Source organism: Aquarana catesbeiana, linkage group LG10, assembly GCF_042186555.1.
Source record: "Aquarana catesbeiana isolate 2022-GZ linkage group LG10, ASM4218655v1, whole genome shotgun sequence".
Classification (NCBI taxonomy): domain Eukaryota; kingdom Metazoa; phylum Chordata; class Amphibia; order Anura; family Ranidae; genus Aquarana; species Aquarana catesbeiana.
In genome coordinates this window covers 52178252-52202623 of record NC_133333.1, presented here as the reverse complement: position 1 = coordinate 52202623, position 24372 = coordinate 52178252, and the positions used below count along the sequence as shown (strand labels likewise).

General features: G+C 39.0%; 2 protein-coding genes across 4 annotated transcripts in view; one reads left to right on the top strand and one right to left on the bottom strand.

Annotated features, from left to right (window-relative positions):
- RRAS (RAS related) overlaps positions 1 to 4158 on the top strand; it is a 134040-nt gene extending 129882 nt beyond the window's left edge. For both annotated transcript variants that reach the window (XM_073602171.1, XM_073602170.1), the window contains exon 6: positions 148 to 4158. In XM_073602171.1, coding sequence (XP_073458272.1) covers positions 148 to 235 — 88 coding nt within the window. In that variant the 3' untranslated portion in view covers positions 236 to 4158. The remainder of the gene's footprint in view (positions 1 to 147) is intronic.
- A 5637-nt stretch (positions 4159 to 9795) lies between these two features.
- The window catches only part of PRR12 (proline rich 12), a 166154-nt gene continuing 151577 nt past the window's right edge, over positions 9796 to 24372 (bottom strand). Inside the window, exons 14-15 of one of the 2 annotated variants that reach the window (XR_012236316.1) lie at positions 13733 to 22411; positions 9796 to 13697 (exon numbers count right to left, since the gene is read on the bottom strand). Coding sequence is in view for 1 of the 2 variants with exons in the window: in XM_073602168.1 (XP_073458269.1) it covers positions 22271 to 22411 (141 nt within the window). In the remaining variant the exon portion in view is untranslated. Of the gene's footprint in view, positions 22412 to 24372 lie in introns of both variants that reach the window. The other variant, XM_073602168.1, reaches the window with a different exon arrangement.

Here is a 24372-nt window from a genome sequence, read left to right as displayed (position 1 = left end):
GTATTAAGCTATGCTTCAGTTTAATGACTGACTTGAAGTCAACACGTCAGAAAAAAAAAAAAAATAATGGGCAGTGGCAATTTTTGGTCCATGTTTCTAACTGATATCTTTTATATGTTGCCAACCTGTTGTCATTGCCTTTTGCAGAAAATTTCAAGAATCTGAAAGCCCACCAACCCCGGCTGTTAACCCTAAGAAGAAAGAATCCAAGAGCTGCCCATGTGTGATCCTGTAACCATTTGGCCCATGACCCTCCCCAGATGGCCTCAACAGAGACACAGCAAAAGGATGGGAAAGTTTAAGCCACTTGTGGATAGCACGCAGCGTTTATGCCATCAGCCTGCCCACGATTGGTGCCTGATCCAGGCCAATCCTGCTGAAACCTGGAGACATCACATTACTTTCTCCCATCATGCTGGGCAGTAGCTGTGAAGGCAGCGGGGACAGATGCTTTATTCTACTACAAAGAAATGCAGTTTGCACACACTCCCTTCATCTGTGCCGATGCTTCAATGTTTTTTAATGCTGGGAATCTGCATGTAAATATATATTCTGTATATATATTTTATATATATTTTTTGTTTATTTTAGTGTTCCACAAGCTTTATGTATGTGCTGCGTATTGGAGACTCTCCTACCTATTATCTGAGATATATCATACAGACACACTTTTTTTTTTTTTTCTTTTCTCCATAGCATTTCTTTTCCTTTAGGGCCATTCCACTCAAACCAGTATTTTAGTTATAGGTGGGTGTTAATCAGCTGGATCACCCACAAGTGTTTTATATTCATGGGAACTCCAGCGCTGTGATTTCTGCACTGGTACTTTTTTTTTTTTTAGCTGTGTCCTCCTGGTGCAGCCATGATTGTGGCTGTTCACTTTGAGACCCCCCCGGCTGGAAATGGCCGATTATGACTAGTGATCTCAGAAAAGAAAAAAAAAAAAAAAAGCCTGTGTCATTGGGTGGACTGACCCTTTAATAACGTTTGTTAGCGGTAATGGTTGACTGTATATTTTTTTTTTTTGTACTTTTGCTTCTCACTGCCTCTCTTTTCCTAGCAGTGCCCGTTACACTACAAAACAGCTAAAACTAGATTGTGTTGTCAATCTCTGATCTAGATGTTTTTTGGTGGTGAAATAGACCTACCTAATGCATGTTTTATTGGAGGATGGTTGGTTGTTTCCTATTTCAGCCGCCTTGTTTTGGTACTTGTACACATAAGGTAGAAGTTTAATTCTTGCCAATTTACAAGGATTAAATGATGGCGTAAAATATAATGAAAGTGGCCATGGGCCACCACACCGAAGCAAAGGACTAAACTTGGAGGCTGTGTCAAAAATGCAAACAATCATTAAATGATTTAGTTGTCGGTAACTTAAAAAGGATCAGCTGCAGGCAGCCTACAACCATGTGTTGCTCCATGCTGTGTCTGTTTGGTGATGGTCATCTTAGAGTAGCAGGGTTAGTTCCTCATTAGAGCTGCCCCCTGATGACTAATGGGGTTAAGACCCAGAAGCAGCAGCAGAGGTGGATGAAGCACAACCAGGGAGATCCTTGCAATTCACGTCCTTAGCTACAGCTTCCTCTTCAGCAAGGAGAATAGTGGGCAGTATGGCGATGACCAGTGGTGTCTGGTGGTAATTTTTCGGCCAACAGTGTACCCACCAACCCTCCCGGGTTGGTGAGTGCACTTACCCCATCCGTGGCAGGCAATCACAGGCGTCTTCCCCTTCTCTTCTCCGCTGGCATTACAAGCAGCTTCTCCTACCCCTGCTTGGCAACTTCAGTCTCCTCCCTCCTCCTCGGCAGCCAATCGGAATGCTTCTCCTTTCGGGAAATGGGTCTCAGAGCCACTTCCCGATTGGTGGAGAGGAGATTCAGTGTGAGAATAGTGAATATTCATTCACTATTCTCACCCAGCGGGGTGGGCTCTGAGCACATTCTCTGCACCCCAAGCCCACCCTATTTTAAAGCTTGTTAGAGCCTCTGGCTCTAATCGGTGCTTCAAAAAAAAAAAAAACACCCACCCTGCACTTGAATTCATGCATCTGGTGTCTTGAAAGGGGCTGGATGCATGGATGGGGGGTGTGCGGTGGTGCCTTTAAGGGATGGGCCGCCCCTTGTGATGACTTCACTAAATCTCCACCTAGAATTAAGCAGAATAGTGCCTTGGATGATCTTGCACTGAAGATATATAGTTTTGATGTTGCAGGTAGTACAGTATTACTTTTTATAAGAATTCTAAGAAAAGTAAATCTTTGAGGATACTTACTCCTGCCAACATATCACATCTTTGCTTTTTGAGTTGAGGTCCACTTTAATTCTCTGTGTTTGAATATTCTTTAAATAGTTTCATTTGCTTTTTGCTAATACAAAAAAAAAAGTCTGGACTGACACAAGTGTATAAGCTGTAAAAACAGATCTTGCATGTTCATGTGAACCCATTCAAATTCACCCTGTAATGGAGAAAAGTGTGTAAGTAGAGGTGCCATAAAACTTGGCAGGGCTGGAGTTGTAGAACCTGAAAGTATATGAAAAGTTGACATTTTCTCCTGTACTGTTAAATTGGAGCTATAACCTGGTCACCTTTTTATAGCTCCTAGTTTGCAAATCACATTAATGCTCTAGGATGGAGGTATGGTACGTGTAGAGGGACAAGTACAATTTCTATATAACTTTAGCTGCTGCTAATTCTGACGTTGTTTACGGTGATGTTTAATGTCTGTTTATGCATCCTTTTTGTCTTTAAGATTTAGTTGCGCAAGTTTGTGTCAAATTTACTTTTGGGGAACATTCCACATAGCCAAGAACTGGATGGAATATTCCCCAAAACATCCCAGTTTTTAGGTGTTTCATTACATATTTGTATCTTTCTTGGCAGCCTACACATAGTTCTAGTCTATAAAAACTTCACAGCTGCAGTGCAGGGGGAAAGGGAGTTTAGTGAAACACACCTCTAATGCCCTAAGGACATCAGCATTCCTTTATTAACACTCACCAGCTTCAACGAGCCTTCAGCAGATTTCTTGAAGCCATCAAAGCAGCATTCAACTCCTGTCCTGAATGTTATATACCAGATAATGTGAGTTCTGGCTGTAGCTTTTTAACCTAAGCTGTAGTACACTACTTAAAGCTTGGTTGAAACGTGTGGGCATTCCTATTGACATAAGCTTGGTCAGAGAAAATTGGTTTGTCCTTGTTAAAGTGGAGCTCCACCCAAGGGGAGAAGTGAGAGTGGATACCCGCTCCCACTTCCGGGTAAGATTGGTGTCCTATGACATTTCCAGCCCCGCTTTCTTTCCCCTGGGACACGCACGGGTTTCCAGAACACAGCAGGACCACTCAAAGCGTAGTGTGACTCGTGCATGGGCAGTGGAAAACCTGAAGGCTTCACTGCCAGTTCCCCTTACGGTGCAACACCTTCACCCCAAGCAGATTTAGGAATTGGCTTGAGGTGCTGTCATTGTGGGATCCCAGGACAGGCAAGTGTCCTTTTTAATATAAGAGGCAGCAGCTACTGTACTTGTAGCTGCTGACTTAATTTTTTCATTATAGACTAGAGCGCCTCTTTCATTTCCTCCTAGCAGTACAGGTTGCCTGGATGTCTCTGGCTTTAGTTCTTAATGAGAACAACTGTGCAGATTGGAAAGTAATAGCAAGGTCACAACTAATGCACTTCATGCTTTGTTCTTCGTCAAGGTATTGAAGACAATAGATAAGGGGCTACAATGCTAATTGTATGCATTTGTGTGGCCAGCAATGGTAGCCTGCATATTCTCTTATGGCCCGTACCCACGATCAGAAAATCGTACGAAAGATACCGCTTTGAAAGCAAACGTACAATAATCTGATCGTTTTTGACAGCTTACGAGAGCCGATCATGACAGTTTATTCAATGGGACAAGCACAAAAATGTTTCTTGTATGATTCAGTACAGTTGTCATTCAAAAACTAAATACAATACACATGCACTACAACACATTACATCATTTCTGAATTTTTGTTCTGTCGTACGAGAATTTAACACTTTAGTAAACTCTTAATTTTCATTTCATTTTGTCCGATAATCTCATCCTGGGTACCAGGCATTAGGGATGAATTTACTTAAAACATATTTCAATGCAAAATAAAATAAACTCAGTAAATCTGTGCAAAATTATCCCTTTTTTTTTATCAACTGCAAGTACTGAAAAATAATTGCTGGTGTGCCAGAAATAGCGTGCTCCTATTTGACATAATACAGTTCTGAATGCCAAAGTACATGGTATCAGCCTTGCCTCCTTTTTTTTTTTTTTTTTCTGTTGGATTTTACAAAGAACACAACAACTCTTTCACCTTCCTGATCTCTATAACCCCCTCCTCAGCTCATAGGAAATTTTGCAACATCTAAAAATGCCTGCATGTACCTGGAGCATTTGCTCAAGGCTGAAATCCTGGTTCTTCCGACAGGCAAGGTTCTGACACATTTTTTTGCCAGTGGCGGAGCTTGCCATGAAGTGCTACCCTCACCCATTCCTATTAGCTAGTTACCATAATGAACAGCTTTATTGGCCTGTAAGAATGCATAGGCTGGCAAGCTTTGCCTAGCACTCAACCTTGACAGGAAGGTTTGGAGGAATGTGCAGTAACACCTCACCTGCAGCAGGGCTGCCCGCCACGTCACATTTGGCTACCTATCACATTTTGCTACCCGCTGGAGTGTGCATGCGTTCCAACACTGTTGTAAGACCACTTTGCCACAGGGCTGCTCGCCATAATTATAATCTACCTGTGTCCACTTGGATGGTGGGGCTTGAACCTGGACTCGGGTGTGGGCACAAAATTCTGCGCAAGCGCAAATCGCCAGAGTGTTGGAACGCATATGGCGGCGTTGCGCATGCACAATCCAGCGGGTAGCCAAATTTGAGGGGTCGCTATATGTGGCGCTACACCCCCTCCCCGAGCTCCCTGTGGCAGATCTTCCTGACAAAAATTCACATGGTACACTAGGACCATCTTGGGTAGGGTCTTGTGTATACCATTGTTCCTGGCTCCTGCTATGGTGGCATATGCAGCTGGTTAGCAGCTTCGCTTGCATGGTGTTCACCCCCTTTATATATGAGGCATATTGAGTTTTACGTGAACTGGTTCCCTGTTCTCAGGGCAAATGTAGAATTTCCCTCCATTCTGAATCTGCAGATTCTCAACTTGTGCCTGTGGGTTTAAGTGTTCTGCATGGACTCAGTCATGACCTACCTTCCTTCCTAGGGACATCAGAGATGCTTACGTCCACATACCAATTTTCCTACCTTCGTTATGCTATCTGTTTTGCTGTGGACACAAAACATTAGCAATTGTTGTTTGTCCATGGAACCCTGGCTCTTCACCAAGGTGTTCAGCCCAGTACTAAATCTACTTTACACTTTGATTATCCACAGTTAACGTACAGACCCTGTCCCCCTTTGTCCAGTGAACTGTGTGGTTTTAGATGGGTCCAGTAATGGCACTAGACCTTGAGGGTCCAACTCATCACTTGGCATACCTAGGCCTGATATTAGACATGGCCCCATCCAGCATTTTCCCAGCTAAGACAAACTCCTAGAAATCTGCCTACATGCTCAAATGCTGCAGTCCCAGAGCCATCCCACAATTTTCTCCAGCATAAGGGTTCTGGGTCAGAGGGTGGCCACCTCCGAGGCAATACTGTATGTCTAGTTTCATATCAGAGAATTGCAGTTTAGTATTCTAGCTGCATGCAACAGCCAGACCCCGGCCTTTAAATTACCCTCCATCTGACCTGCAGCGCCTGACATTGTGGATTTCAGATCCAGTGCTAGAGTCGGGAAAACCCTTTCACCCCAAAAAGTAGAACACAGTCTGCCTGGCTGTCAAGGCATCCTGGACACCATCTTCATGCAGAGGCCTTGGTCCCAGACTGTGTCCAGGGCTCACTCCATGAGCGATTACAAGTAGATACTGTCAGCCACCCATTGTTTTCCTTGGAGCTTCCCCCTACACCAAAACACACACAGCCCCATACACAAGTGTATTTGGGGCCTAAAGCCATACTATAAATATGGTAACCATTTTTATAGTAGCAGTTTTTTCTTTTTGCGAATCCAGGTTTTAAATGAGTTAAGAAAAGGTGACAAATGCAAGCACTTATTGGTGTCAAATTGTTGATCTCAACATATTAACTGCCACTTCTGCTAGACAGCTTGATCCCTTAAAGCAAAAAATAATAGACTTATGGGCTAGCTTACTATCTGAAAATAAAGAAGTAAAAGCCTAAGAAAAGAAAACAAATGCATCCACCACATCTAAGAATTGGTAAACCACACTACAATACATTTTTGTTTTTGGATTTAATATGGTTTTAAGGGGCAGCTTTAATCAGCTAGGGCTACTGACCTCACATCGAAGACAAGGGCACCCAGCAGCAGTCTCAGGATGTCAACGCAAGGAAGGCTTTTTACAGGTAAATCACATCCAAAAGATTTGGCAAGTCTATATAATCTTATGGGAAGATTTGAATTGTCTGGTGATAGGATCTCTAAATCTTGCCATATATTATACAATTTTCATGTTCAATTTTCCTTGAAATTTACAAAAACCGTTCAATATTTCACCAGCTTAAGGTATTTGTGTAGCAAGGGGAATTTCAGAACTATTTTCTGGGGTTGATTTACTGAAGGCAAATAGGCTGTTCACTAACATGAGAATTTTCCCCAGAGTTCATTGAATGAGGTCAAGCTCTACTGAATTCAATCATCCAAGCATGTGCATACAAAAATGTTTTTTGTTTTTTTTTTAAATGACTTTTCTTTGACGTGATCGGGTATTTCTTTGCAAAGTGAATTTTCACCACATTCACTATAAGCTCCGGAGAAAAAGTGAACAGCCTATTTGCCTTTAGTTTATCTACTCCACTGGCTTCCCCAGCTGTAAGCATCATGCCAGGAAAGTATTATTGGTGCAGGCCAAAAAAGAGGGAATGAATTATACCCTAAAGGACTATTTAAAACTTGCCAGTTTTGATGCAGCAAAACTCTTTCATTTTGCTGCATTAAAATGCATGTCAAGTAGAAATTCCATTGTTTCTTATGCAATTTGCTCACATCTCTGCACCACAGTGTGAAAGAGAAATGTCATGGGCCTGTTCATACCTGTGTGTTGCTATGCACTTGGAATAGCATAAATCTAGCCTCCAGGCTGCATAAAGAAGTTCTTTTTTTTTTTTTTTTACCTTCATGTATAGGAATGCATAAAGGTAAAAAACATTGAGCCTTTAGACTCACTTTAAGCATATGCATCGTCCTTCTATAGGGTAGTTAATATAGGGGTTCAGAGGGGGTGCGAGCCATTGAAGTTATGTTAGTTCTAGCCTGGATTTCTACTTTAAAGGCCAAGTTCACCTTTGGAACATTTTACATCTGCCGCCGCCTCCTCCTCCTCCTGACAGCAGGCAGGGGATCTTCTCCCTGTACCCACCATCACAATTTTAATAACAGCGCAACCACACAGGGCTCCTTCCACACGGCTACATCATTAGTTCATGCCATTCTGTGAATCAATGAACTACACGTACCATCGGCCACTGTGGCTGACTACTTGTAGTTCTTAATGAACTATGAAGGCGCTCTGGTGGGCCAATAATTCTTCCTGCAATTCAATAACTGCCGGCCCATATTGGAAGTATGAGCAGACTGTGCTGGCAGTCTGCAGGATCCTGGCATTGCACCCGTGATCTGCTGATTGTGGGTGCAATGCTTTACAGGCTCCATTGTAAGAAAATAAATGCACATTTTTTTTTTCATACCTGCAATTTTTTTACAAAAAAAAAAAAAAGTTAGCTTAAATTCTGCTGCTCCTCTTCCACAGACAAAATTAGCTAATCAACCCCCTTCCACTGTGGGAGCAGCCCACTGCATTGTATTATTTAAAATGTTCCTGGTGTTGCTTTAAAAAGTTAATCTTCATGTAAATGAGGTGCATAGACATACAAAAAGCAAGGGTGTTTTGTCCCCCTGTACATAAAAAAAAATAAAAAAAGTTATATAAACTTATTATAACAACAACATGCTTAAAGAGGAACTGCAGTCTGCTCACATATTTTATAATAAAAACATCTTTGCCATTCTGAAGCTTCTCTCCAACCACTTTGCATATTATTTTATACATACTGTGATTCTGTACTTGCCAAATATGCTGCAGAAATCTCCCTCCACTGTGTCTGGCTGCATCCATTTTAACTGTGGGCAGCTGAAGCTGCTGTCTGTTCACTTCCTGGATTCACACAGACACACACCTCCAGCTCTACAGCTTTCATTGGCCCTCATATGACTCATCCCCCTCCCACCCTGGCAAACTCTCACAAGAGAGAGAGCTGTGCATGATGTCATAAGCCTAGGCTTTTTACCAGACAAGAAACAGGAAGTGGGTTGTATAAGGCATTTACTGGCAGAAATTATTTATTTTTTACTATCCAAAGTTAAAATAAGGGCAGAAGATTTAACCACTTGCCGACCGGCTCACGCCGATATACATTGGCAGAAGGGCACGTACAGGCATATTAACATACCTGTACGTTGCCCTTCAAGAAGCGGTTTGCGGACGCGCGCCTGCCGCAAGCTCTGTGAGTGCTATCGCGGGTCCTGTGGACTTGATGTCCACGGGGATACCCACATTCGTCAGACAGAGAGGAAGAACGGGGAAATGCTGATGTAAACAAGCATTTCCCCGTTCTACCTAGTGACACTGATCACAGCTCCCTGTAATTTGGAGCGGTGATCAGTGTTGTGTCACACACAGCCCCCCCCCCCCCAGTTAGAATCACTCCCTAGGACACACTTAACCCCTACAGTGCCACCCAGTGGTTAACCCCTTCACTGTTAGTCACATTTACACAGTAATCAATGCATTTTTAATCGTACTGATCACTGTATAACTGTCCACTATAATGTCGCAGTCATGATAAAAATCGCTGATCGCCGCCATTACTAGTAAAAAAAAAAAAAAAATTATTAATAAAAATGCCATAAAACTATCCCCTATTTTGTAGACGCTATAACTTTTGCGCAAACCAATCAATAAACTCTTATTGCAATTTTTTTAACCAAAAATATGTAGAAGAATACATATCGGCCTAAACTGAGGGAAAAAAAATGTTTTTTTATATATTTTTTGGGAATATTTATTATAGCAAAAAGTAAAAAAAAAAAAAATTTTTTTTTCTAAATTGTCACTATTTTTTTTATAGTGCAAAAAATAAAAACCGCAGAGGTGATCAAATACCACCAAAAGAAAGCTCTATTTGTGGGGAAAAAAGGACGCCTATTTTGTTTGGAAGCCACGTCGCACGACCGAGCAATTGTCAGTTAAAGTGACGCAGTGCAGAATTGCAAAAAGTGCTCTGGTCTTTTGCCAGCCAAATGGTCTGAGGCTTAAGTGGTTAATAGAAGGTATGCTTTAAATGCTTTACCGCTTCTTCTCAACAATTCAAATCTACAAGTTGCCCAACTCATCCAAAACAACTGCTTACAGGGTGTCACTGGAACAGAAAATCACTCACTCCAACAGGGACACAAATACCAGAAAAAAATTAAAAATAAATACCTACCGGAGGTTATAAATCTTCCCTACGATGCCTAAAAATGAAAAAAAAAAAAGTTTTGGCTGGCATTTTACTTTAGAATGTCTAGGTACCTCTTTGCCCAAAGGCAAACAACAACAAAAAGTTGGTAATTAGAAAGTCCACTGCGATGTCACAGAGAAAAAAAAAAACACAAAGAAAGAAAAACGAGAACAAACTGTATGCAAAGAAAAAGTGTTTTTTTTTTTTCTTTTGTGTACACATTATACAATGTGAGTTGTACATATTGAGGGAAAAAACAGACACTAATTAACGATAAAAATATATAATAACATCCATACAGGAACACAAATTCAAATATTGTAACAATACCTTTGAGGCAAGAACAAGTTACACGCAGTACACAGTGTAAAAAAGTTCTAGATTAGGACACATAAAAAGGAGCAAGTGATAGGGGGCGCCAGAGAGCGGTTATGAGTTTTTTTAGTTCAGAAATACATTTGGTAACATGGACAGAGAAATAGAATTTACATTATTTCCTCTACAATTTTTTTTTTGTTTTTCTTTAAACCAAGCTAATGAATTCAAAATAAAACACACCCCTACAGTAGGGGTAATAATTATTCCATGGAAATTTGGCTATTTTTTTTTTTTAATTTTTTTATTTCACTTAAATAATTTATACACCCATATTTTTCTACTTACAAAGTCAGTTTGCTTATTAAAACCAAAATGTTTCAGATACAATGTTGTCACCGTATGGTCATAATCTCCCAGCACTGTCTTGAAGTGGTGGTTTTTTTTACTTTACACTATGATACAAATGTCATTCATATGATTATTGCAACTAATAGATTAGAGCCCAGCAGAATTATGGAAACCCAAATGCCTCCAGCGGCTGAGGAACTACAGGTCTCAGAACTGGCTTCAAGCTGGGAGGTGTGGTTTTCCCCCCCACCCCATTAATGGGGGTCCATATTTTGGCTAATGCCACTCAATGCCGCCATTCAATTACAATCAACACCCAAAAACAAAGGCACACAAACCTTTGCCGAGTTAACGCCAACTGAGAAAAAGATATCAGTTGCCATATTTAAAAGGGACACTTTTAAAAAATATAATTCATGCAATCTGGTCTACATAAAAACACTCATGGATGAATATGAAGAGTTTACAGGAATTTATCAGATGCTCAAGATAAAGCAGGGGATCAAATTTATACATAGATAGGGATATTGCCATGTCATTAGCAACTTACAAAGAACAGTCTATTGAAAAATATCACCCTCTTCCCCCGTGCCATCTTGGTTATAAATATCCTCTGTACTGATAAGCTCCTGAAACTTTTTATATATTTATCACTAGGGGTTAAAACACATCTTACATGAACCAGTTGTAAATAAATTGTAATTTGGGCACAGTGGCTCTTTGAAATTGCTGCACATAAAAACGAAGACTATTAACAGAAATGGAAAAGTTCATTACAGAGCTATTTTATCAGAACGGGAGCAAAACTAGCGCTGTTGCTCATAGCAATCTGTCGGCTTTTATCCTTTAGCTTTCTAGAGAATGAATCAGGTTGCTATAATTGTGTTGTTACAAATCTGTCTCATGGTCTTAAAATGATCAGTGGCTAGGGAAGAACGTGGAGGTCATGAACAGCCTGGCTGAGCAACGAGCAAAAAATCATAATGTGACCTAAAAAGAAGAATGGTGTCCATTGCTGATGGATTCCAGCTTTCCTTTCACTAGTGCAGGTGAGAAGGTAACATACAGTACAAGAGGCAGCAGATTTTCATTGGGACTACCATTGTCAATCCTCTTGTAAGGATGCTAGTTGTCTGGCTAGTACTATGAACACCTTGGGCCAGTAAGGTTTGAGTCACTAACCAGGAACAAGTATGAAGTATTTTTAAAATCAAGAAAACAAAGGGCACATTTAGTTGCATGCTTCTGGAAAATGTTGTACTTGCAGGATGAGTAAAGCCTCGTACACACAATGAGAATATCTGATGAATTTTTTGCATGCTAGTCTCATATTGAAAATTAAGAGGTTACTAAATTTACAAAAATTCTTGTACGACAGAATGCAACTTTGGAAGTGATGTAATGTGTGGTATTGTATTATTTCATTTCCAAGGATGCATAGTCTTGCTCTTTGGATTTTTCTCAGACGAATTCTGTACTGATCAAACTAAACTTGTATGTTCTCGTATCATACGAAAAAGATTTTCGCGTTTGCTCCTTCGGATAAGTTTGGATGAATGGTCGCGATCGGCTCTCGAAAGCTGTGTACGAGATTATCGTACAAATCGCTTTGAAAACTGTATTTTTTGTCCGACTTTCTGATCGTGTGTACTAGGCATAAGTGAGAGGCATGTAGACAAAAAAGAACAGGTAGGAAAGGCCAAATGGTGTGGAAATTTGCTAAAAAAAAAAAAATAAATAATTTGAACATCTGATGCAGATTATCACGTGTTGTGTGCACACCCTTAGAAGTATTCTCCACAAGTAAATCACCAGTCTCCACGCAGATCTTAAGAGGGTCACTCTCAATGCTCTGGTGAAGTCTAAAGCTGTTAGTTCCCAAGGAACTTCAAAATTGTGAGAGGAGGGATATCAAAATTCCTCAGATGAAGCAGACTCACCCAAATGGTAGACAATAATCAGTCCAAGGAGGACACTGATTTTTGATAAAAGTTTTTGGGTTGTACCCATTTTTCTAAGGTCCAAGAAGCACTCCTTGGACCTTAGAAGAAGGGAGTACACCCCAAATGCTTGTCCTGAAAATTTGAATGTTAGTGCAAAAAAAAAAAAAAGTAGTATCATGGACGGTACTCCAATTATTTTTGTTGCAAGTGCACCAACACAGCTACAATAACCTTGAGTTTAATAAAACTTTATTGAACATGAATATAACGTGTTTCCTGACTAATTGTTGCTTCTTCAGACCAATTTTGAGCCAGCAAGCTTGTCTGACCACACCATAGGTCTGAAGAAGGAGCTAGCTGGGGAACATGTTACTTTTATGTTAAAAAAAAAAAACAACTTTTAATCAAGAAATCATTATTGGCATGCTTGTTCCAGGTAAGACAGGCAACGTTTTTAGGCAAGGGAGCAACATAACAGCCAGGAGACTAGCATTTGAAGAATGAGACAGCAATGGGAGCATCAGATTTTCTTTAAGAAAACAGCGCATAACTAAACAGTCATTTTGCCCCTAGCGATCCTTCATCTTTTTGCTTTTTTATTGTAGCATGCTAAGGATTAATGGCACTTGAACTGTGGTTGTTTTGCATTTGTTTTAATAAAAGTCACCTATACATTATAAATAGTTGAATTCTGCTGCAATCCATCAGGAACCAGTGTACAGAGTTATAGTATTGGCTATAAGTACACCTGTAGTGTAGTGGACAACTATACGTTGCAAAAGAGGGAGGTGAGTGGGGATGGGGTGCATTCATAGTTATGGTCACCTTAGGATATTTTAGAAGGGTGATGTTAAACCATAGAAGTAAACCTGTCATTGCTTTACTGCTAACCTCCATCCCTTCTTTATATGGTCACTATGAAAGGTTGGGTTGCAAAAAAAGTTAACGTGACTCAAACTGATGATCTAAGTTGCTGAATGGCAGTTAAATGTTTTTCAAGGCTTAGTCCACCTTTTGCAAATAGTAATAAATGTACCCACATGGGTGCAACTTGAAGCATGGTCCCAAAGGTGGACTATGCCTTTAGCAAACTTTTTAAATTGCCTATTGTTGGTTTTTCAAGGTAAAAGGCAAACAGGAGGGAACACATAACTAATCTAGGCCTTAAAGGAGGCAGGTTACATAGGTCATTAGGTTGAAAAAAGACACAAGTCCATCTAGTTCAACCAATAGACATGCAATGTCTCTTCTGCGACAAAACACACCTACCTGTCTGCTTGCGGTCTTCTGCGGCAAGTAAACTAAGCTGCGCATGCGCTACTAAGCTTACAGCATCAGCACAGTCCCTGTGTACCGGGATGACAGACTCTTGCACATTTGCAAGTTACATCATCTTGCGTCGGCCACTGAAGATGTCCGAAGACCGGCAACCGGGGGAAAGATTACGACACTGATGAGGGGGCCAGCAGGGAACTTTGAACTGTTAGAGAGGGGGTAAGTATAGGGACTTTAGTTTCGCTGTAAACCTGATACAAAATACTCTAAGGCCACCCACCCTACCTTCCTCCTTTACAACATTTATTCACTACGTATTCTTCATGGTCCTGTGATACATTGTGGAAGTCTTTTAAAAATAAAGTCAAGAAAACTTAAGTAGGGGTTATCTAATGTCATTTTTTATAAACTAAAATGTAAATGAAATTAACAGATGATTCAAATTCAAAGAGAGGCAAGTTAAGCAGATAAAACAACTTGAAATCGACAAAAAATCAGTTGAATTGTCAGTTGAGATAAGGTTATAAATTTCCTTAAAGTGGTTGTAAACCCTTATACACCACTTCTGCCTACAGGTAAGCCTATAATAAGGCTTACCTGTAGGTACCGTGAATATCTCCTAAACTTGCACCGTTTAGGAGATATTCACTGTATCAGCATGTGCCAACGTCATCGGCACATGCGCACTGAAGAAAAGGCTCGCTCGTGCCGTTTCTTCAGCTGATGTGTCGTTACTGGTGGCTCCCGCGTGCATGCAAAGAAGTGACATCATCGTGCCTCCTGCCAATCACAGCGCCAGAGCCCGCGATACCTGGAAATAACTCCAGGAGACACGACGATGGCCACAGCGGCGTGCCGGGACCGCTGCGGGGGCTTCGATCTAAGGTAAGTATTTCATAATGAGCTAGTATGCTATGCATACTAGCTCAATATGCCCTTTTTTTTTTTTTTTTTTTTTTTTCCGTGGGTTTACAACCTCTTTAATGGTTTCAAATTTTAAATATCAACCAGTCAGTTTTTTAACATAGGAATTAAAGGCTAAATAGATTCCATCTACCCAATTCATACCATGCAGTATTCTCTCCAAATGGTGACACTGTTTGTGCTGTTTTATTTGATAAGGTAAAGAGAAATTTGCTAAGAACAGTAAACGGTACCAAGGCAACTGACATTCATGTTTTACTATCCAGAGTACAATTACACTTGATTGGCTGCAGTGGGTTATCACCATTTATACCATTGCTAAAATAAAAATAAAAACTGGTGTCACTATTTTTGGAAGGAAGTGAAAGACATTGAAGATGACGGGCTAAAGTACATGTGTGCTCATGTCATACATAGCAGCCATTTTGAACATACAATGCATTAATTCAGCAGCATACAACTCAACTTTTTAAAATCAAAGCAATTTGCAAACATGCATGCTTATTTCTCCCCAACACCTGTCTTGGCTTTAAGCCCTGCTTATATTCCCTACTTTTTTCCCCCCTATTACTCGTCAATCAAAACGGAAGAAATAAGGACAATTGGTATAATTGGTGGACATCAGAGAGCTTCACACCTGGGGTCTGAGGCCAACCAATTGGCTAGGTCTCAATGAGCACAGAAGCAGCCAGGGAAACTAATGGGAATAGGGCAGCATAAAACCAAAAAAAAACCTATCAAACGCAAAAGCGTTCAACTCGAGTGCATATCGTCATATCTATATACTCGCTGGCACTCATTCGTGGAGACCTAATTTAAATGTCTTAGGGAAGTTACTGGTAAACTGATGGGTATCGTTCTCATTACAGGACCAAGCACTGGCAATACTATATTAGCCATGTTGAGACTGAAGTATGGCAGCATGAGACTAAATCGTCCTATTACGTCACTCCCCAAACAAGTTTAGGAATGGAGAAAACAGGACTTGCGCTGATTCCCGAGTGCCTACACTGCTAGCAGAAACCAGATACAATGGTAAGGTGGTGGGCATCCTGCTTTAGCCTATCACCAATGGCCATCTATTCTGTATTTAAGTGCTGCCTATAAAAGTTATCTTGACTTGACCACAAAATGGCACCTTTTATGTTATGGTTATTATGTGCACTTTAAACGCTATCCAGCAGTTTCTATGATAAAACAAGTGTATGTAGTCACCAAAAGAGCAATCCAATATAGTGGTCAACAGACAACATTCCAAAACGGTGAAGGCTCTTTGAGGTTTTCTCTAGTCGTCAATGGAACTGGCTCCTGAAAAAATCCTGCTTGCTCCTGGATTGGACAGACTGGGTCCTGAATTCCACATAAATTTGCCTACCCCTGATTTAGCCTATTGTCACTATTGACCAGTTTATAGGCTTATTTAATAATAAGGATCGGGTTATGCAGTAACCTACATCAACAAATTCAAAAAAAATAGTAGATAATAGCCTGAATGAAATAGATTGCCAAAAGGTTCACCTACACAGGAACAGAAAAGCATCCATTTCTAGCAGTTTAGGGCATCCTGAAGGGATCAAAAGCTGTTTACATGGCTACTGGGACCTGACTACTTTTACAGGCCAAACCAATACGACGTAAAGGAAACCTTGCAGGAGGCAACAGGTAGGCTGTCATCAGTGACCTCTGAAAAATGATTAAGGACTTTTATGACCTGCATACGTGCTCCATGTCATTGACTCAAAGTACTGAAGCCAGCGAGTCAGAACAACAGCCAGGTAGCTAGCATTTTCATAGGGAGGTCAGCAATAGTATTCCCTATCTGTCTGTCAAGAAATACTCAATTTAAAGCAGTATTCTTCTTTCCTGTTATTTGAGTTATTTGATCTCCTTAAATCCTTTAATAAAAAATAGATGTACCAACTTGTACAGTGTATGGGTTTTCATGCTATCACTTAGTTTAACCCAGAAACCTTGCATTTTAAGGTTTTCCTGCTTGCTGGTTGAAGAAAAGCTCAAACTAACCACAGGAGTTCAGGATTGCATGCTACAACAGAGCAGTCTCTACTATGTAAATCACCTTATAAATCTTTATTTGCTTAATAGAAGGATTACAAAGTTTAAGATATGACATTTTTTATAGCATTTAAGCTGAAATTCCTTTTTAAAGTGGAGCTGAGGACAAAGTTTGTTAGCGTCTGCACCCCCATTACAGAGAACTCCCCCTCCCTTCCTGTAATGCCACTAGGTCAGGAGGTGTGGAAAAAGCCCTTCGGTGGGAATGCAGATAACATCCATTGTCTTGCATTGGGCCCTTATATTAGCAGAAGGAGTAGAACCTGTTAATTTTTTTTTATGCGGTTCACTCATTGTGAAAATTTACCAACACCCCCTTTTCCAGAACCGGTAGTCACCCATGTAGGAAGCGAGAGGAAATCTACCCAACAGGAGCACTGATGGCAATAACAAAACTAACAGAGATTCTCAATATATATGGATTCTTAAAAAAATTGGAATTCCCGAAAGACATGAGGTATCTTATCCCTTTTGTATCGCAATATACTAAACTGTTAAGTGTCCACATACACTACAGTTATTTTGCTAACAGGGTAAATGGACCCCATAAGCAGCATTTACACAGTCAGAATAGCACTAAATAAAGCCACCCCCTCATTGAGTACAATGGTCCAGAGATCTCCAAAATACTGCTCAATTATTCAATATTAATAAGCCCAAAATAATTATATACAACAAAAACCAAGAGTATTAAAAGGAGAACTAGGGTAGTCAAATCAATACTTTGCTAAAATATATATACATTCAAGGTAGCTATGTATAAACGTGTATTTTAAAATAAACCCTGCAAACCTTAATCTAAAGTAGCTATGACCAAACCAATTACCGGTCTAAAGTGCTACTAAACTATATACTGCAGTAGAATGTCACCTTATTTGAATGACAAGACCTAGGGGGGCATCATACTTAAAAATTATTCTACAAGCTAAATAAAATATACTTACTGTGAAATAATGATAAAATAAACTGCACATATATAATTGAAGAAAAAAAGAAAAAAAAAAAAGCTTTTTTACACAGAGAGGCTTTTAAATTCCTAAATGCAATGCTCCTACTTATAGTTAGTATACGAACTGCATTAAAAAAAATCTTGGCATGTCATACCAACTCTGTAAATTGTTGGGCTTTTCAAAAGACCAAGTTAATAAAACTTGAAAGTTTTGGTTTAAATATAACTGCAGTTGTGCAATTTAGTCCAAGTGTCGACAGATTGGGGAAAATCTTACAGCCGGACTCACTATTTTTTCCTTTGGTTGTGGGTATGTGAACGGTTTGATGACCATTTTGGGTCTACTGTAGCAGCCAAGACTCTGTTGTGAGCTGTAATTCCTGGTTTGTCTCTCAGTAGCATATTTTAAATACCAGTATATTCCTATATCTAGTCCGCTAAAGAGCCAGGGACAAACTGGTTTCATAAACCCCTTCGTGGAAATCGGACATTCAGAATTTTGAAAAATGCCATACATGAGTTATTTTTTTAAGTACTTGATGGAGATTTTTTGGATGGGAAATGTGTTTCTTCCATACTATTAAGATAAAAGGTTTCAATATTTGTGATCCTGACAATTCCTCCAACATTGTTGAACCCCACCTTTATACAAGGCAAACGTATCTAAAATCTCTGTTTTTTTTTTTACTGAACTCAAAAAGGGGATTAAAAAAAAACGGAATTTCCTATCCTCATGCCACCACATCACAATTTTAGGGAGATAGATCCAACATCTGTCCCAGTTAAACATTCTGGCACAAAACAAAGCCACAAGTTACAAACCATTTGAGCAAATAAATACATTTGTATTGTTGACTCTACATTGCCAACTTTTTAAAAACAGGACAATAATCAAAAATATAATGGCAACGGTATTAAAGCCATTGGCAGTCTAAAACATTGGCTATTACTTATATTTAATTAAAAACAGCAACAAAACCCTTGAATAGATTTTATAACAATTTGTCTTCTAATTCTTTAACAATTCCTTTAAAAAAAACAAAACACTGAAATGCTAATTTGTTATTTGTAAGACTGTGTTTTGATCAAGTACAGAAGAAAGTTCAAAAACTGCTTTATGCCGGAAACTGCTGGAGCCGCTGTACTAACAATCCCCCAATTGCCCCCCCCCCTCCCCCACCAGAACACTCAAGTAAGCGCTCTCAGCCATTGGCCGAGAACGCTAATCGGGAGACGGTCGACAAACCATTTTCGGTAATGACCCTTAGACAGAAGCCAGCCGAACGACCGGCTTCTGTTGGACTGGCTGCCGTACACGTGACTGTCGGACAGTTTCTATTGAACCGGCCAATGCCCCCAGCATTTGGCCTGTGTGTACAAGGCTTCGGTGCATCATTTCCTGAAATCCCAATGTCAGTTTATTACGGTCATTGAGCCTAAAACCAGCAATAGGAACACCACCATAATAATTGTAGAGTCTAAAATATTTTGTTAATAATAATTAGGATGAGGGAAGATTTTTACAGCCAACACATTTCAGGAGATGAAACGGTTCCCTTTCATCAGGGCTTAGAATTCCACTTGCCACCAAAAGCCTGGCAGGACACTAGGAACTTCAGATATATATTTTTTTTTTTTTCTGTGCTTTGGCAGTCAAATTATACAAAGTGTTTTTTGCAGTACTGGCTGCTAAAGAACAGTAAGAAAACAGAATACTTATCTCCTGGACTCAACTGAACTTAGAGCCCTGCAATTTTTTTTGCACACAACATTCAAAGCCCTGATAAAAGATGGATTGTTTCAAACTCCAAAATGCCTTGAATGTAATATCTAGTATGTTTGACTCCACTATTGATGGTGTGGTGCTCCTGTCACAGTTCTAAACTTCTAGATGTCTCCCAGGGTCCCCTGGTGTATAAGAGTTGCCTAGCCAGAGCCATCATGCTCCATGAAGAAAGCCCTGTCTTATTGGACTAAAATAGCTAAAGACCCAGTGCTTCACATCCCTTCCCCTCTGTACTGAAACCTAAAAGAAATATTTCTTCCACCAGTCAAAGTGGTAGGTATTTAAAAAATAAAATATATAATAACTTACGATTTATGATCTGTTAGAAGCTCTGAACCATATGTGCACCCCTCCTTTCATTTGCAAATTTAAAAGGTTAACAAGGGTCAATTAAAAAAAAGATTCCATATTCTAGGTGTAGAAACACAATTTTTTTTTTGTTTGTTTTGCAGTCAATAAATTGCAGATTTAAACTTTTTGTATTGCACACCTAGATCCTTTTTAAGGCAGTCTGACATGATTAATTAGCACCAAAATCCTTGTTCAAAAATAAAATAAATGGGTCCCTTAATGAATGGACTGCTATCTTCAATGAATAAAAATGATAACGAATGTTACATTATGCATGGTAAAGGAAACCCAACAATTCAAGAACCAATTACAGAGCCAGTTTAAAAAAAAAAAAAAAAAAACAAATACGAAAGATAGTTTGTCAAAAGTAATTTAGCCTTACTCGGATGCTGGCAACATTAGGTTTTTATAAACAAACTACCTTGGTGACAACAGTTAAAAAGACATAGCTGGATTTAAGCTAAGAATTTGTACTTTTTTTTTCCTTTTTTTTTTTTTAAAACAAAATTTTCCAATGCATTTTCCCAATGATATAACTTAAAACAAAATAACGGTGAAACAAAAATTGTAAATGTGAAAAGGATAGAAGAGGTTGTTGCTTAAGAATACCCATATTTTTTTCTGTTTTTCTCTCTGTTCTAAGTTTATTTTTTTCTGAGCAAAATACTAATCCGAGTTCAGTTAAACTGAACGCTTCACATCTAGGCAACATCATCATTATCAATTAGATATAGTCAAATACAATATTGTACATAGATTTTTCTCCTATACAATATTTACAGCAAATTTAGAAAAAAAAAAAAAAAAAAAGAAAAAAAAATGTAGAAAAAAATACCACACACGCAAACGGTTTATCTCCCCGATAATGTCATCCCTCAAACATACTGGGAAAATATGATTTTAAATTGTCATCCAAGAACAAAAACAAAAAGGGGCACAACTGCCATGTAGTAATGATTAAATAAAAGTTAGAACCATGACTTAAAAAAAAAAAAAATAAAAAAAAAAAACTTTTTCCACTCCTCTAAATTAAAAGTAGCAGTATTTCTCCACACCATCAGCAACTACCTTAAAAAAATGCACACACTTTTAAAATTCTACAATGTTAAAGAAAATATCCGAATTTTTGACTTTTAGCTATATAGTGCTGAAGTGACTGGAGAGGACTTTACAAAGTGACAGAGGAGGTAAAATTACTTATTCAGCTCAATGCCAATGGAATTGTTAGCAAATGTTTTGCAGTGCGTGACAACAGCAAAACTCTGTTTCGAACAATACACTTTTTACAGGCTTCCAGTAGCACAGAGGGTGAATTAAGCCTCAAAAGAAAGCTTCTTCCCAGATTAAAAGAAAAAAAATATATAAAAAGTTGATAACACCATTTTTATGTTAAGGGATGCAACAGAATATATATATCGAATTAACCCCACAACATTAAAAATACTGAATGTAAGTACAATTAGATGAATGAAAATAGGGAATAAAATAAGGAACATGTCTCTTGATATTGGATTAACAAAGCTTTATTACTCTGTTGGCAAGAGGCTACAAAGCTTTAGCTCTTCACCCTGGATAAAATGAATCCGCAGTGGTCTAATACAACAGAACACAGATATGGTACCATTTTGTAGATTTTTTTTTTCCAATTTAATGAACATCTTTGGAGAGAATAGCTGTAGAAGATTTTTTTTTTTTTTTTTACTACCCTGTTCATAATTCCTGAAATGTAAAACTGCACAAATTCTATTCTTGCTGCGTGCACTGCCAATGGCCGTCAAGTATTTAGGTCAAGCAAAACACGCATGTTTTCCTCACAGGCATCCTTACTTACTCATAACTTTCTGTCCAAAAAAATAATAATCTGTGGGGGTGACAAAAATGTCACTTTTATAATAAAATTCAATGATGCTAGCAGCCAGGTTAAAATATGTAAAAGAATAAAATAAAAAAAAAAAAAAAAACTATAGGGTTGTGAAATAAGGTTAAATCATTTTTGGTGCATGATCTAAAATTGGCAGTGAACAGTGAGCATCTCTTTGTGACAATTTATGTTTATTTTTTTGTGGTGAGTTTACCTTTACAGAAAAGATTTGTTAATCCAAAATCGAAATGCCCGCCACCCCAAACAACAGGGAATCTGGCTCTTTCACACGCACAACACATACACGCATGCTTCCCAATAAATAACAAGGGACAGAATGTTGGGGCTGCTTGCTCCTGTCAGAATATGTCAGTCACTGGAAGCAGATCTGAACAGAAGACAGAGCCAGAAATCCTCTGTACAGTACGATGGGGACGGAACAAGGAGCAAATGATTAGGAAAAAAAAAAATTAAAAATTAAAACGATGCACAGTTAGCAAATCCTCCTCCAGCTAAAGAAGGACAAAGAACAAAGGAAGAAGACAGAAGTCTAGAGAAAGAGAGAACCACCTTAATTCAAACAGGTGTCACTGTTCAGAAGCCTGAGGCCTAAAGTCAAGTTGAGGCCTGCAGAACTTACTTCATCCATTCCCCTTTATAGCTCGTTGCCTTGGCAACAAAAGTTAAGTCCAGGACAGAACACATTTCCTCTTCTGCATGGCATGTCTCTCTCTCTCATTACTGGAGTCACTTGTTTTTTATTTTGTGATTTAATTCCCCCTTAACAGGTTTCTGTTTGTCAACTTTTATAGCAGTCATGTGTTCAGTCACGCGCACTTGTTCTGTGCTTGCGTGATTAGGTCAATGAAGGAGTCGAAGAGTTTTTCGAGCCAAGGCTGGTTCCTCATGCACTGCTGAACAACCTCTTCTTGCCCCAAATCATCATTCTGCTCTTCTATTGCGTTGGTCTGTATAAGGGGAAGACAATTGTTATCAGATGAACTCTCACTCACTGATGCCCTGCTATTTATCAAGAGATTTATTCTCAACAGTTAAGATTCGAATACAACACATAATCCAAACATATAGAGAGAGAGAAAGAGAGAAAACTGTCTCAAAAAGACCTATAAAGCTATTTGGATACAAATTGTGTAAAATATCCATAAGATGAATATAACTGTCCTACAATAGAAAATAAATATAAACTTGAAATCACAGAAAGGTAAAAGTTATAAAAAATGCAAAATTTGCATACAGGTTTAGACCTTCTCACATAATATTAACCACTTGCCACCCGCACTATAGCCGAAAGACAGCTACAGCGTGGGCTCAAATTGCCGGGAGGACATACATGGACGTCTTACTATTCGCACACCTCCCGCCTGCTCTGTGATCGCCGAGTCTGTGAGACTCAGCTGATCATAGAGCGGGTAATGGGCCAATCACAGCAGGCCCTTTACCACGTGATCAGCTGTCAGCCAATGACAGCTGATCACGGAAATAAACAGATGCCGGTTATCATTGTTTTTTTTTTTCTTCACGCTATCAGCGTGTAGGAAAAAAAAGAGCTGCAGCTTCTATTAGAAGGACATCGGTCCCCTTAGTGCCCACATGTGCTGGTAATCAGTTCCACCTATCAGTGCTGACCATCAGTGCCGCCTCATGGGTGCCCATCAGTGCAGCCTTATCAGCACACATCAGTGAAGGAGAAAAATTACAAAAAATCTGCAAAAATGTTATCACAAAATATATGAAAAACTTTTTTCTAATTTTTCAGTCTTTTTTTGTTTGTTTAGCAAAAAATAAAAAACCCAGTGGTGATGAATACTACCAAAAGAAAGCTCTATTTGTGTGAAAAAATGATACAAATTTCATATGGGTACAGTGTTGCATAACCGAGCAATTGTCAACCAATTTTAGCGCTGAAAATTGGCCTGGGCAGGAAGTGCCCAGCAAGCAAGTGGTTAAAAAAGACATTTTACCAGCTGAAATGAATTGATCTTTAAATAAGAGAACTTTCACAGACTATAAGAAAACAAAAACTAGACCCCAGCTTAAAAAAATATCCCTATAACCATTTAATATCTAACCTGAATGGCCAGAATGTGTGTGTGTGTATAATTATATATATATATATATATATACATATACATATACACACACACATTTTTCACAGCTGAGGTTATTGCAATAATTAAAAAAAAAAAAAATCTTCAAAACCCATATCCAACTATTACAAATGTGCTAGAAAAGGGGCCAATTCAGTCCCACATCCGTAGATATTTGACATTTAAAAAAATATATATGTGCAGACTTTAAACGGTACCAATGAAGACAACAGTTCTAATACATTAAGTATTTATTATTAACATAGTTAAAAAATTTGTACACCGATACTTGTCCTAATATACACATTTTAGGTTCAGTATTGGTCTACTAATTTTTTTTATTTTCAAATTCTTTATTTGTATAGAAGAATAAAGTATCCATCAAAATACAATATAACAAAAGCACCAAAGGTGTCCTGTCACATCAAACATAGTTACAAGCCATGTAAGTACAAACCGAAGCAGAGTTGTTCAGAAGCAAATTAATATAACATCACTAACACTCAGGTGAGCTTCTTACTTCACAAGATCAGGTGGCAACCATGTACATTCTGTTCGCATAGTACGAGCGGATATTTCACATTTTTAGACAGAGGAAAGTTAGATCATAGAGTCATAGGGTCACTCAAGAGGGTGCCGAAACAAAAAGTGACGAAGAAAGGAAGGAGCGAGAAGAAAAGGAAAAAGAGGAGGGAAAAAAGGGAATGGGGTGGGGGAGCCAGGGTTATGGAACACGTGTATGTGATCGTACGAATGACAGGAGGACCTCAGTCCCCAGAGCAACTCTAGGAGGGACTTCCCTTCATCTGAGTATACGAACA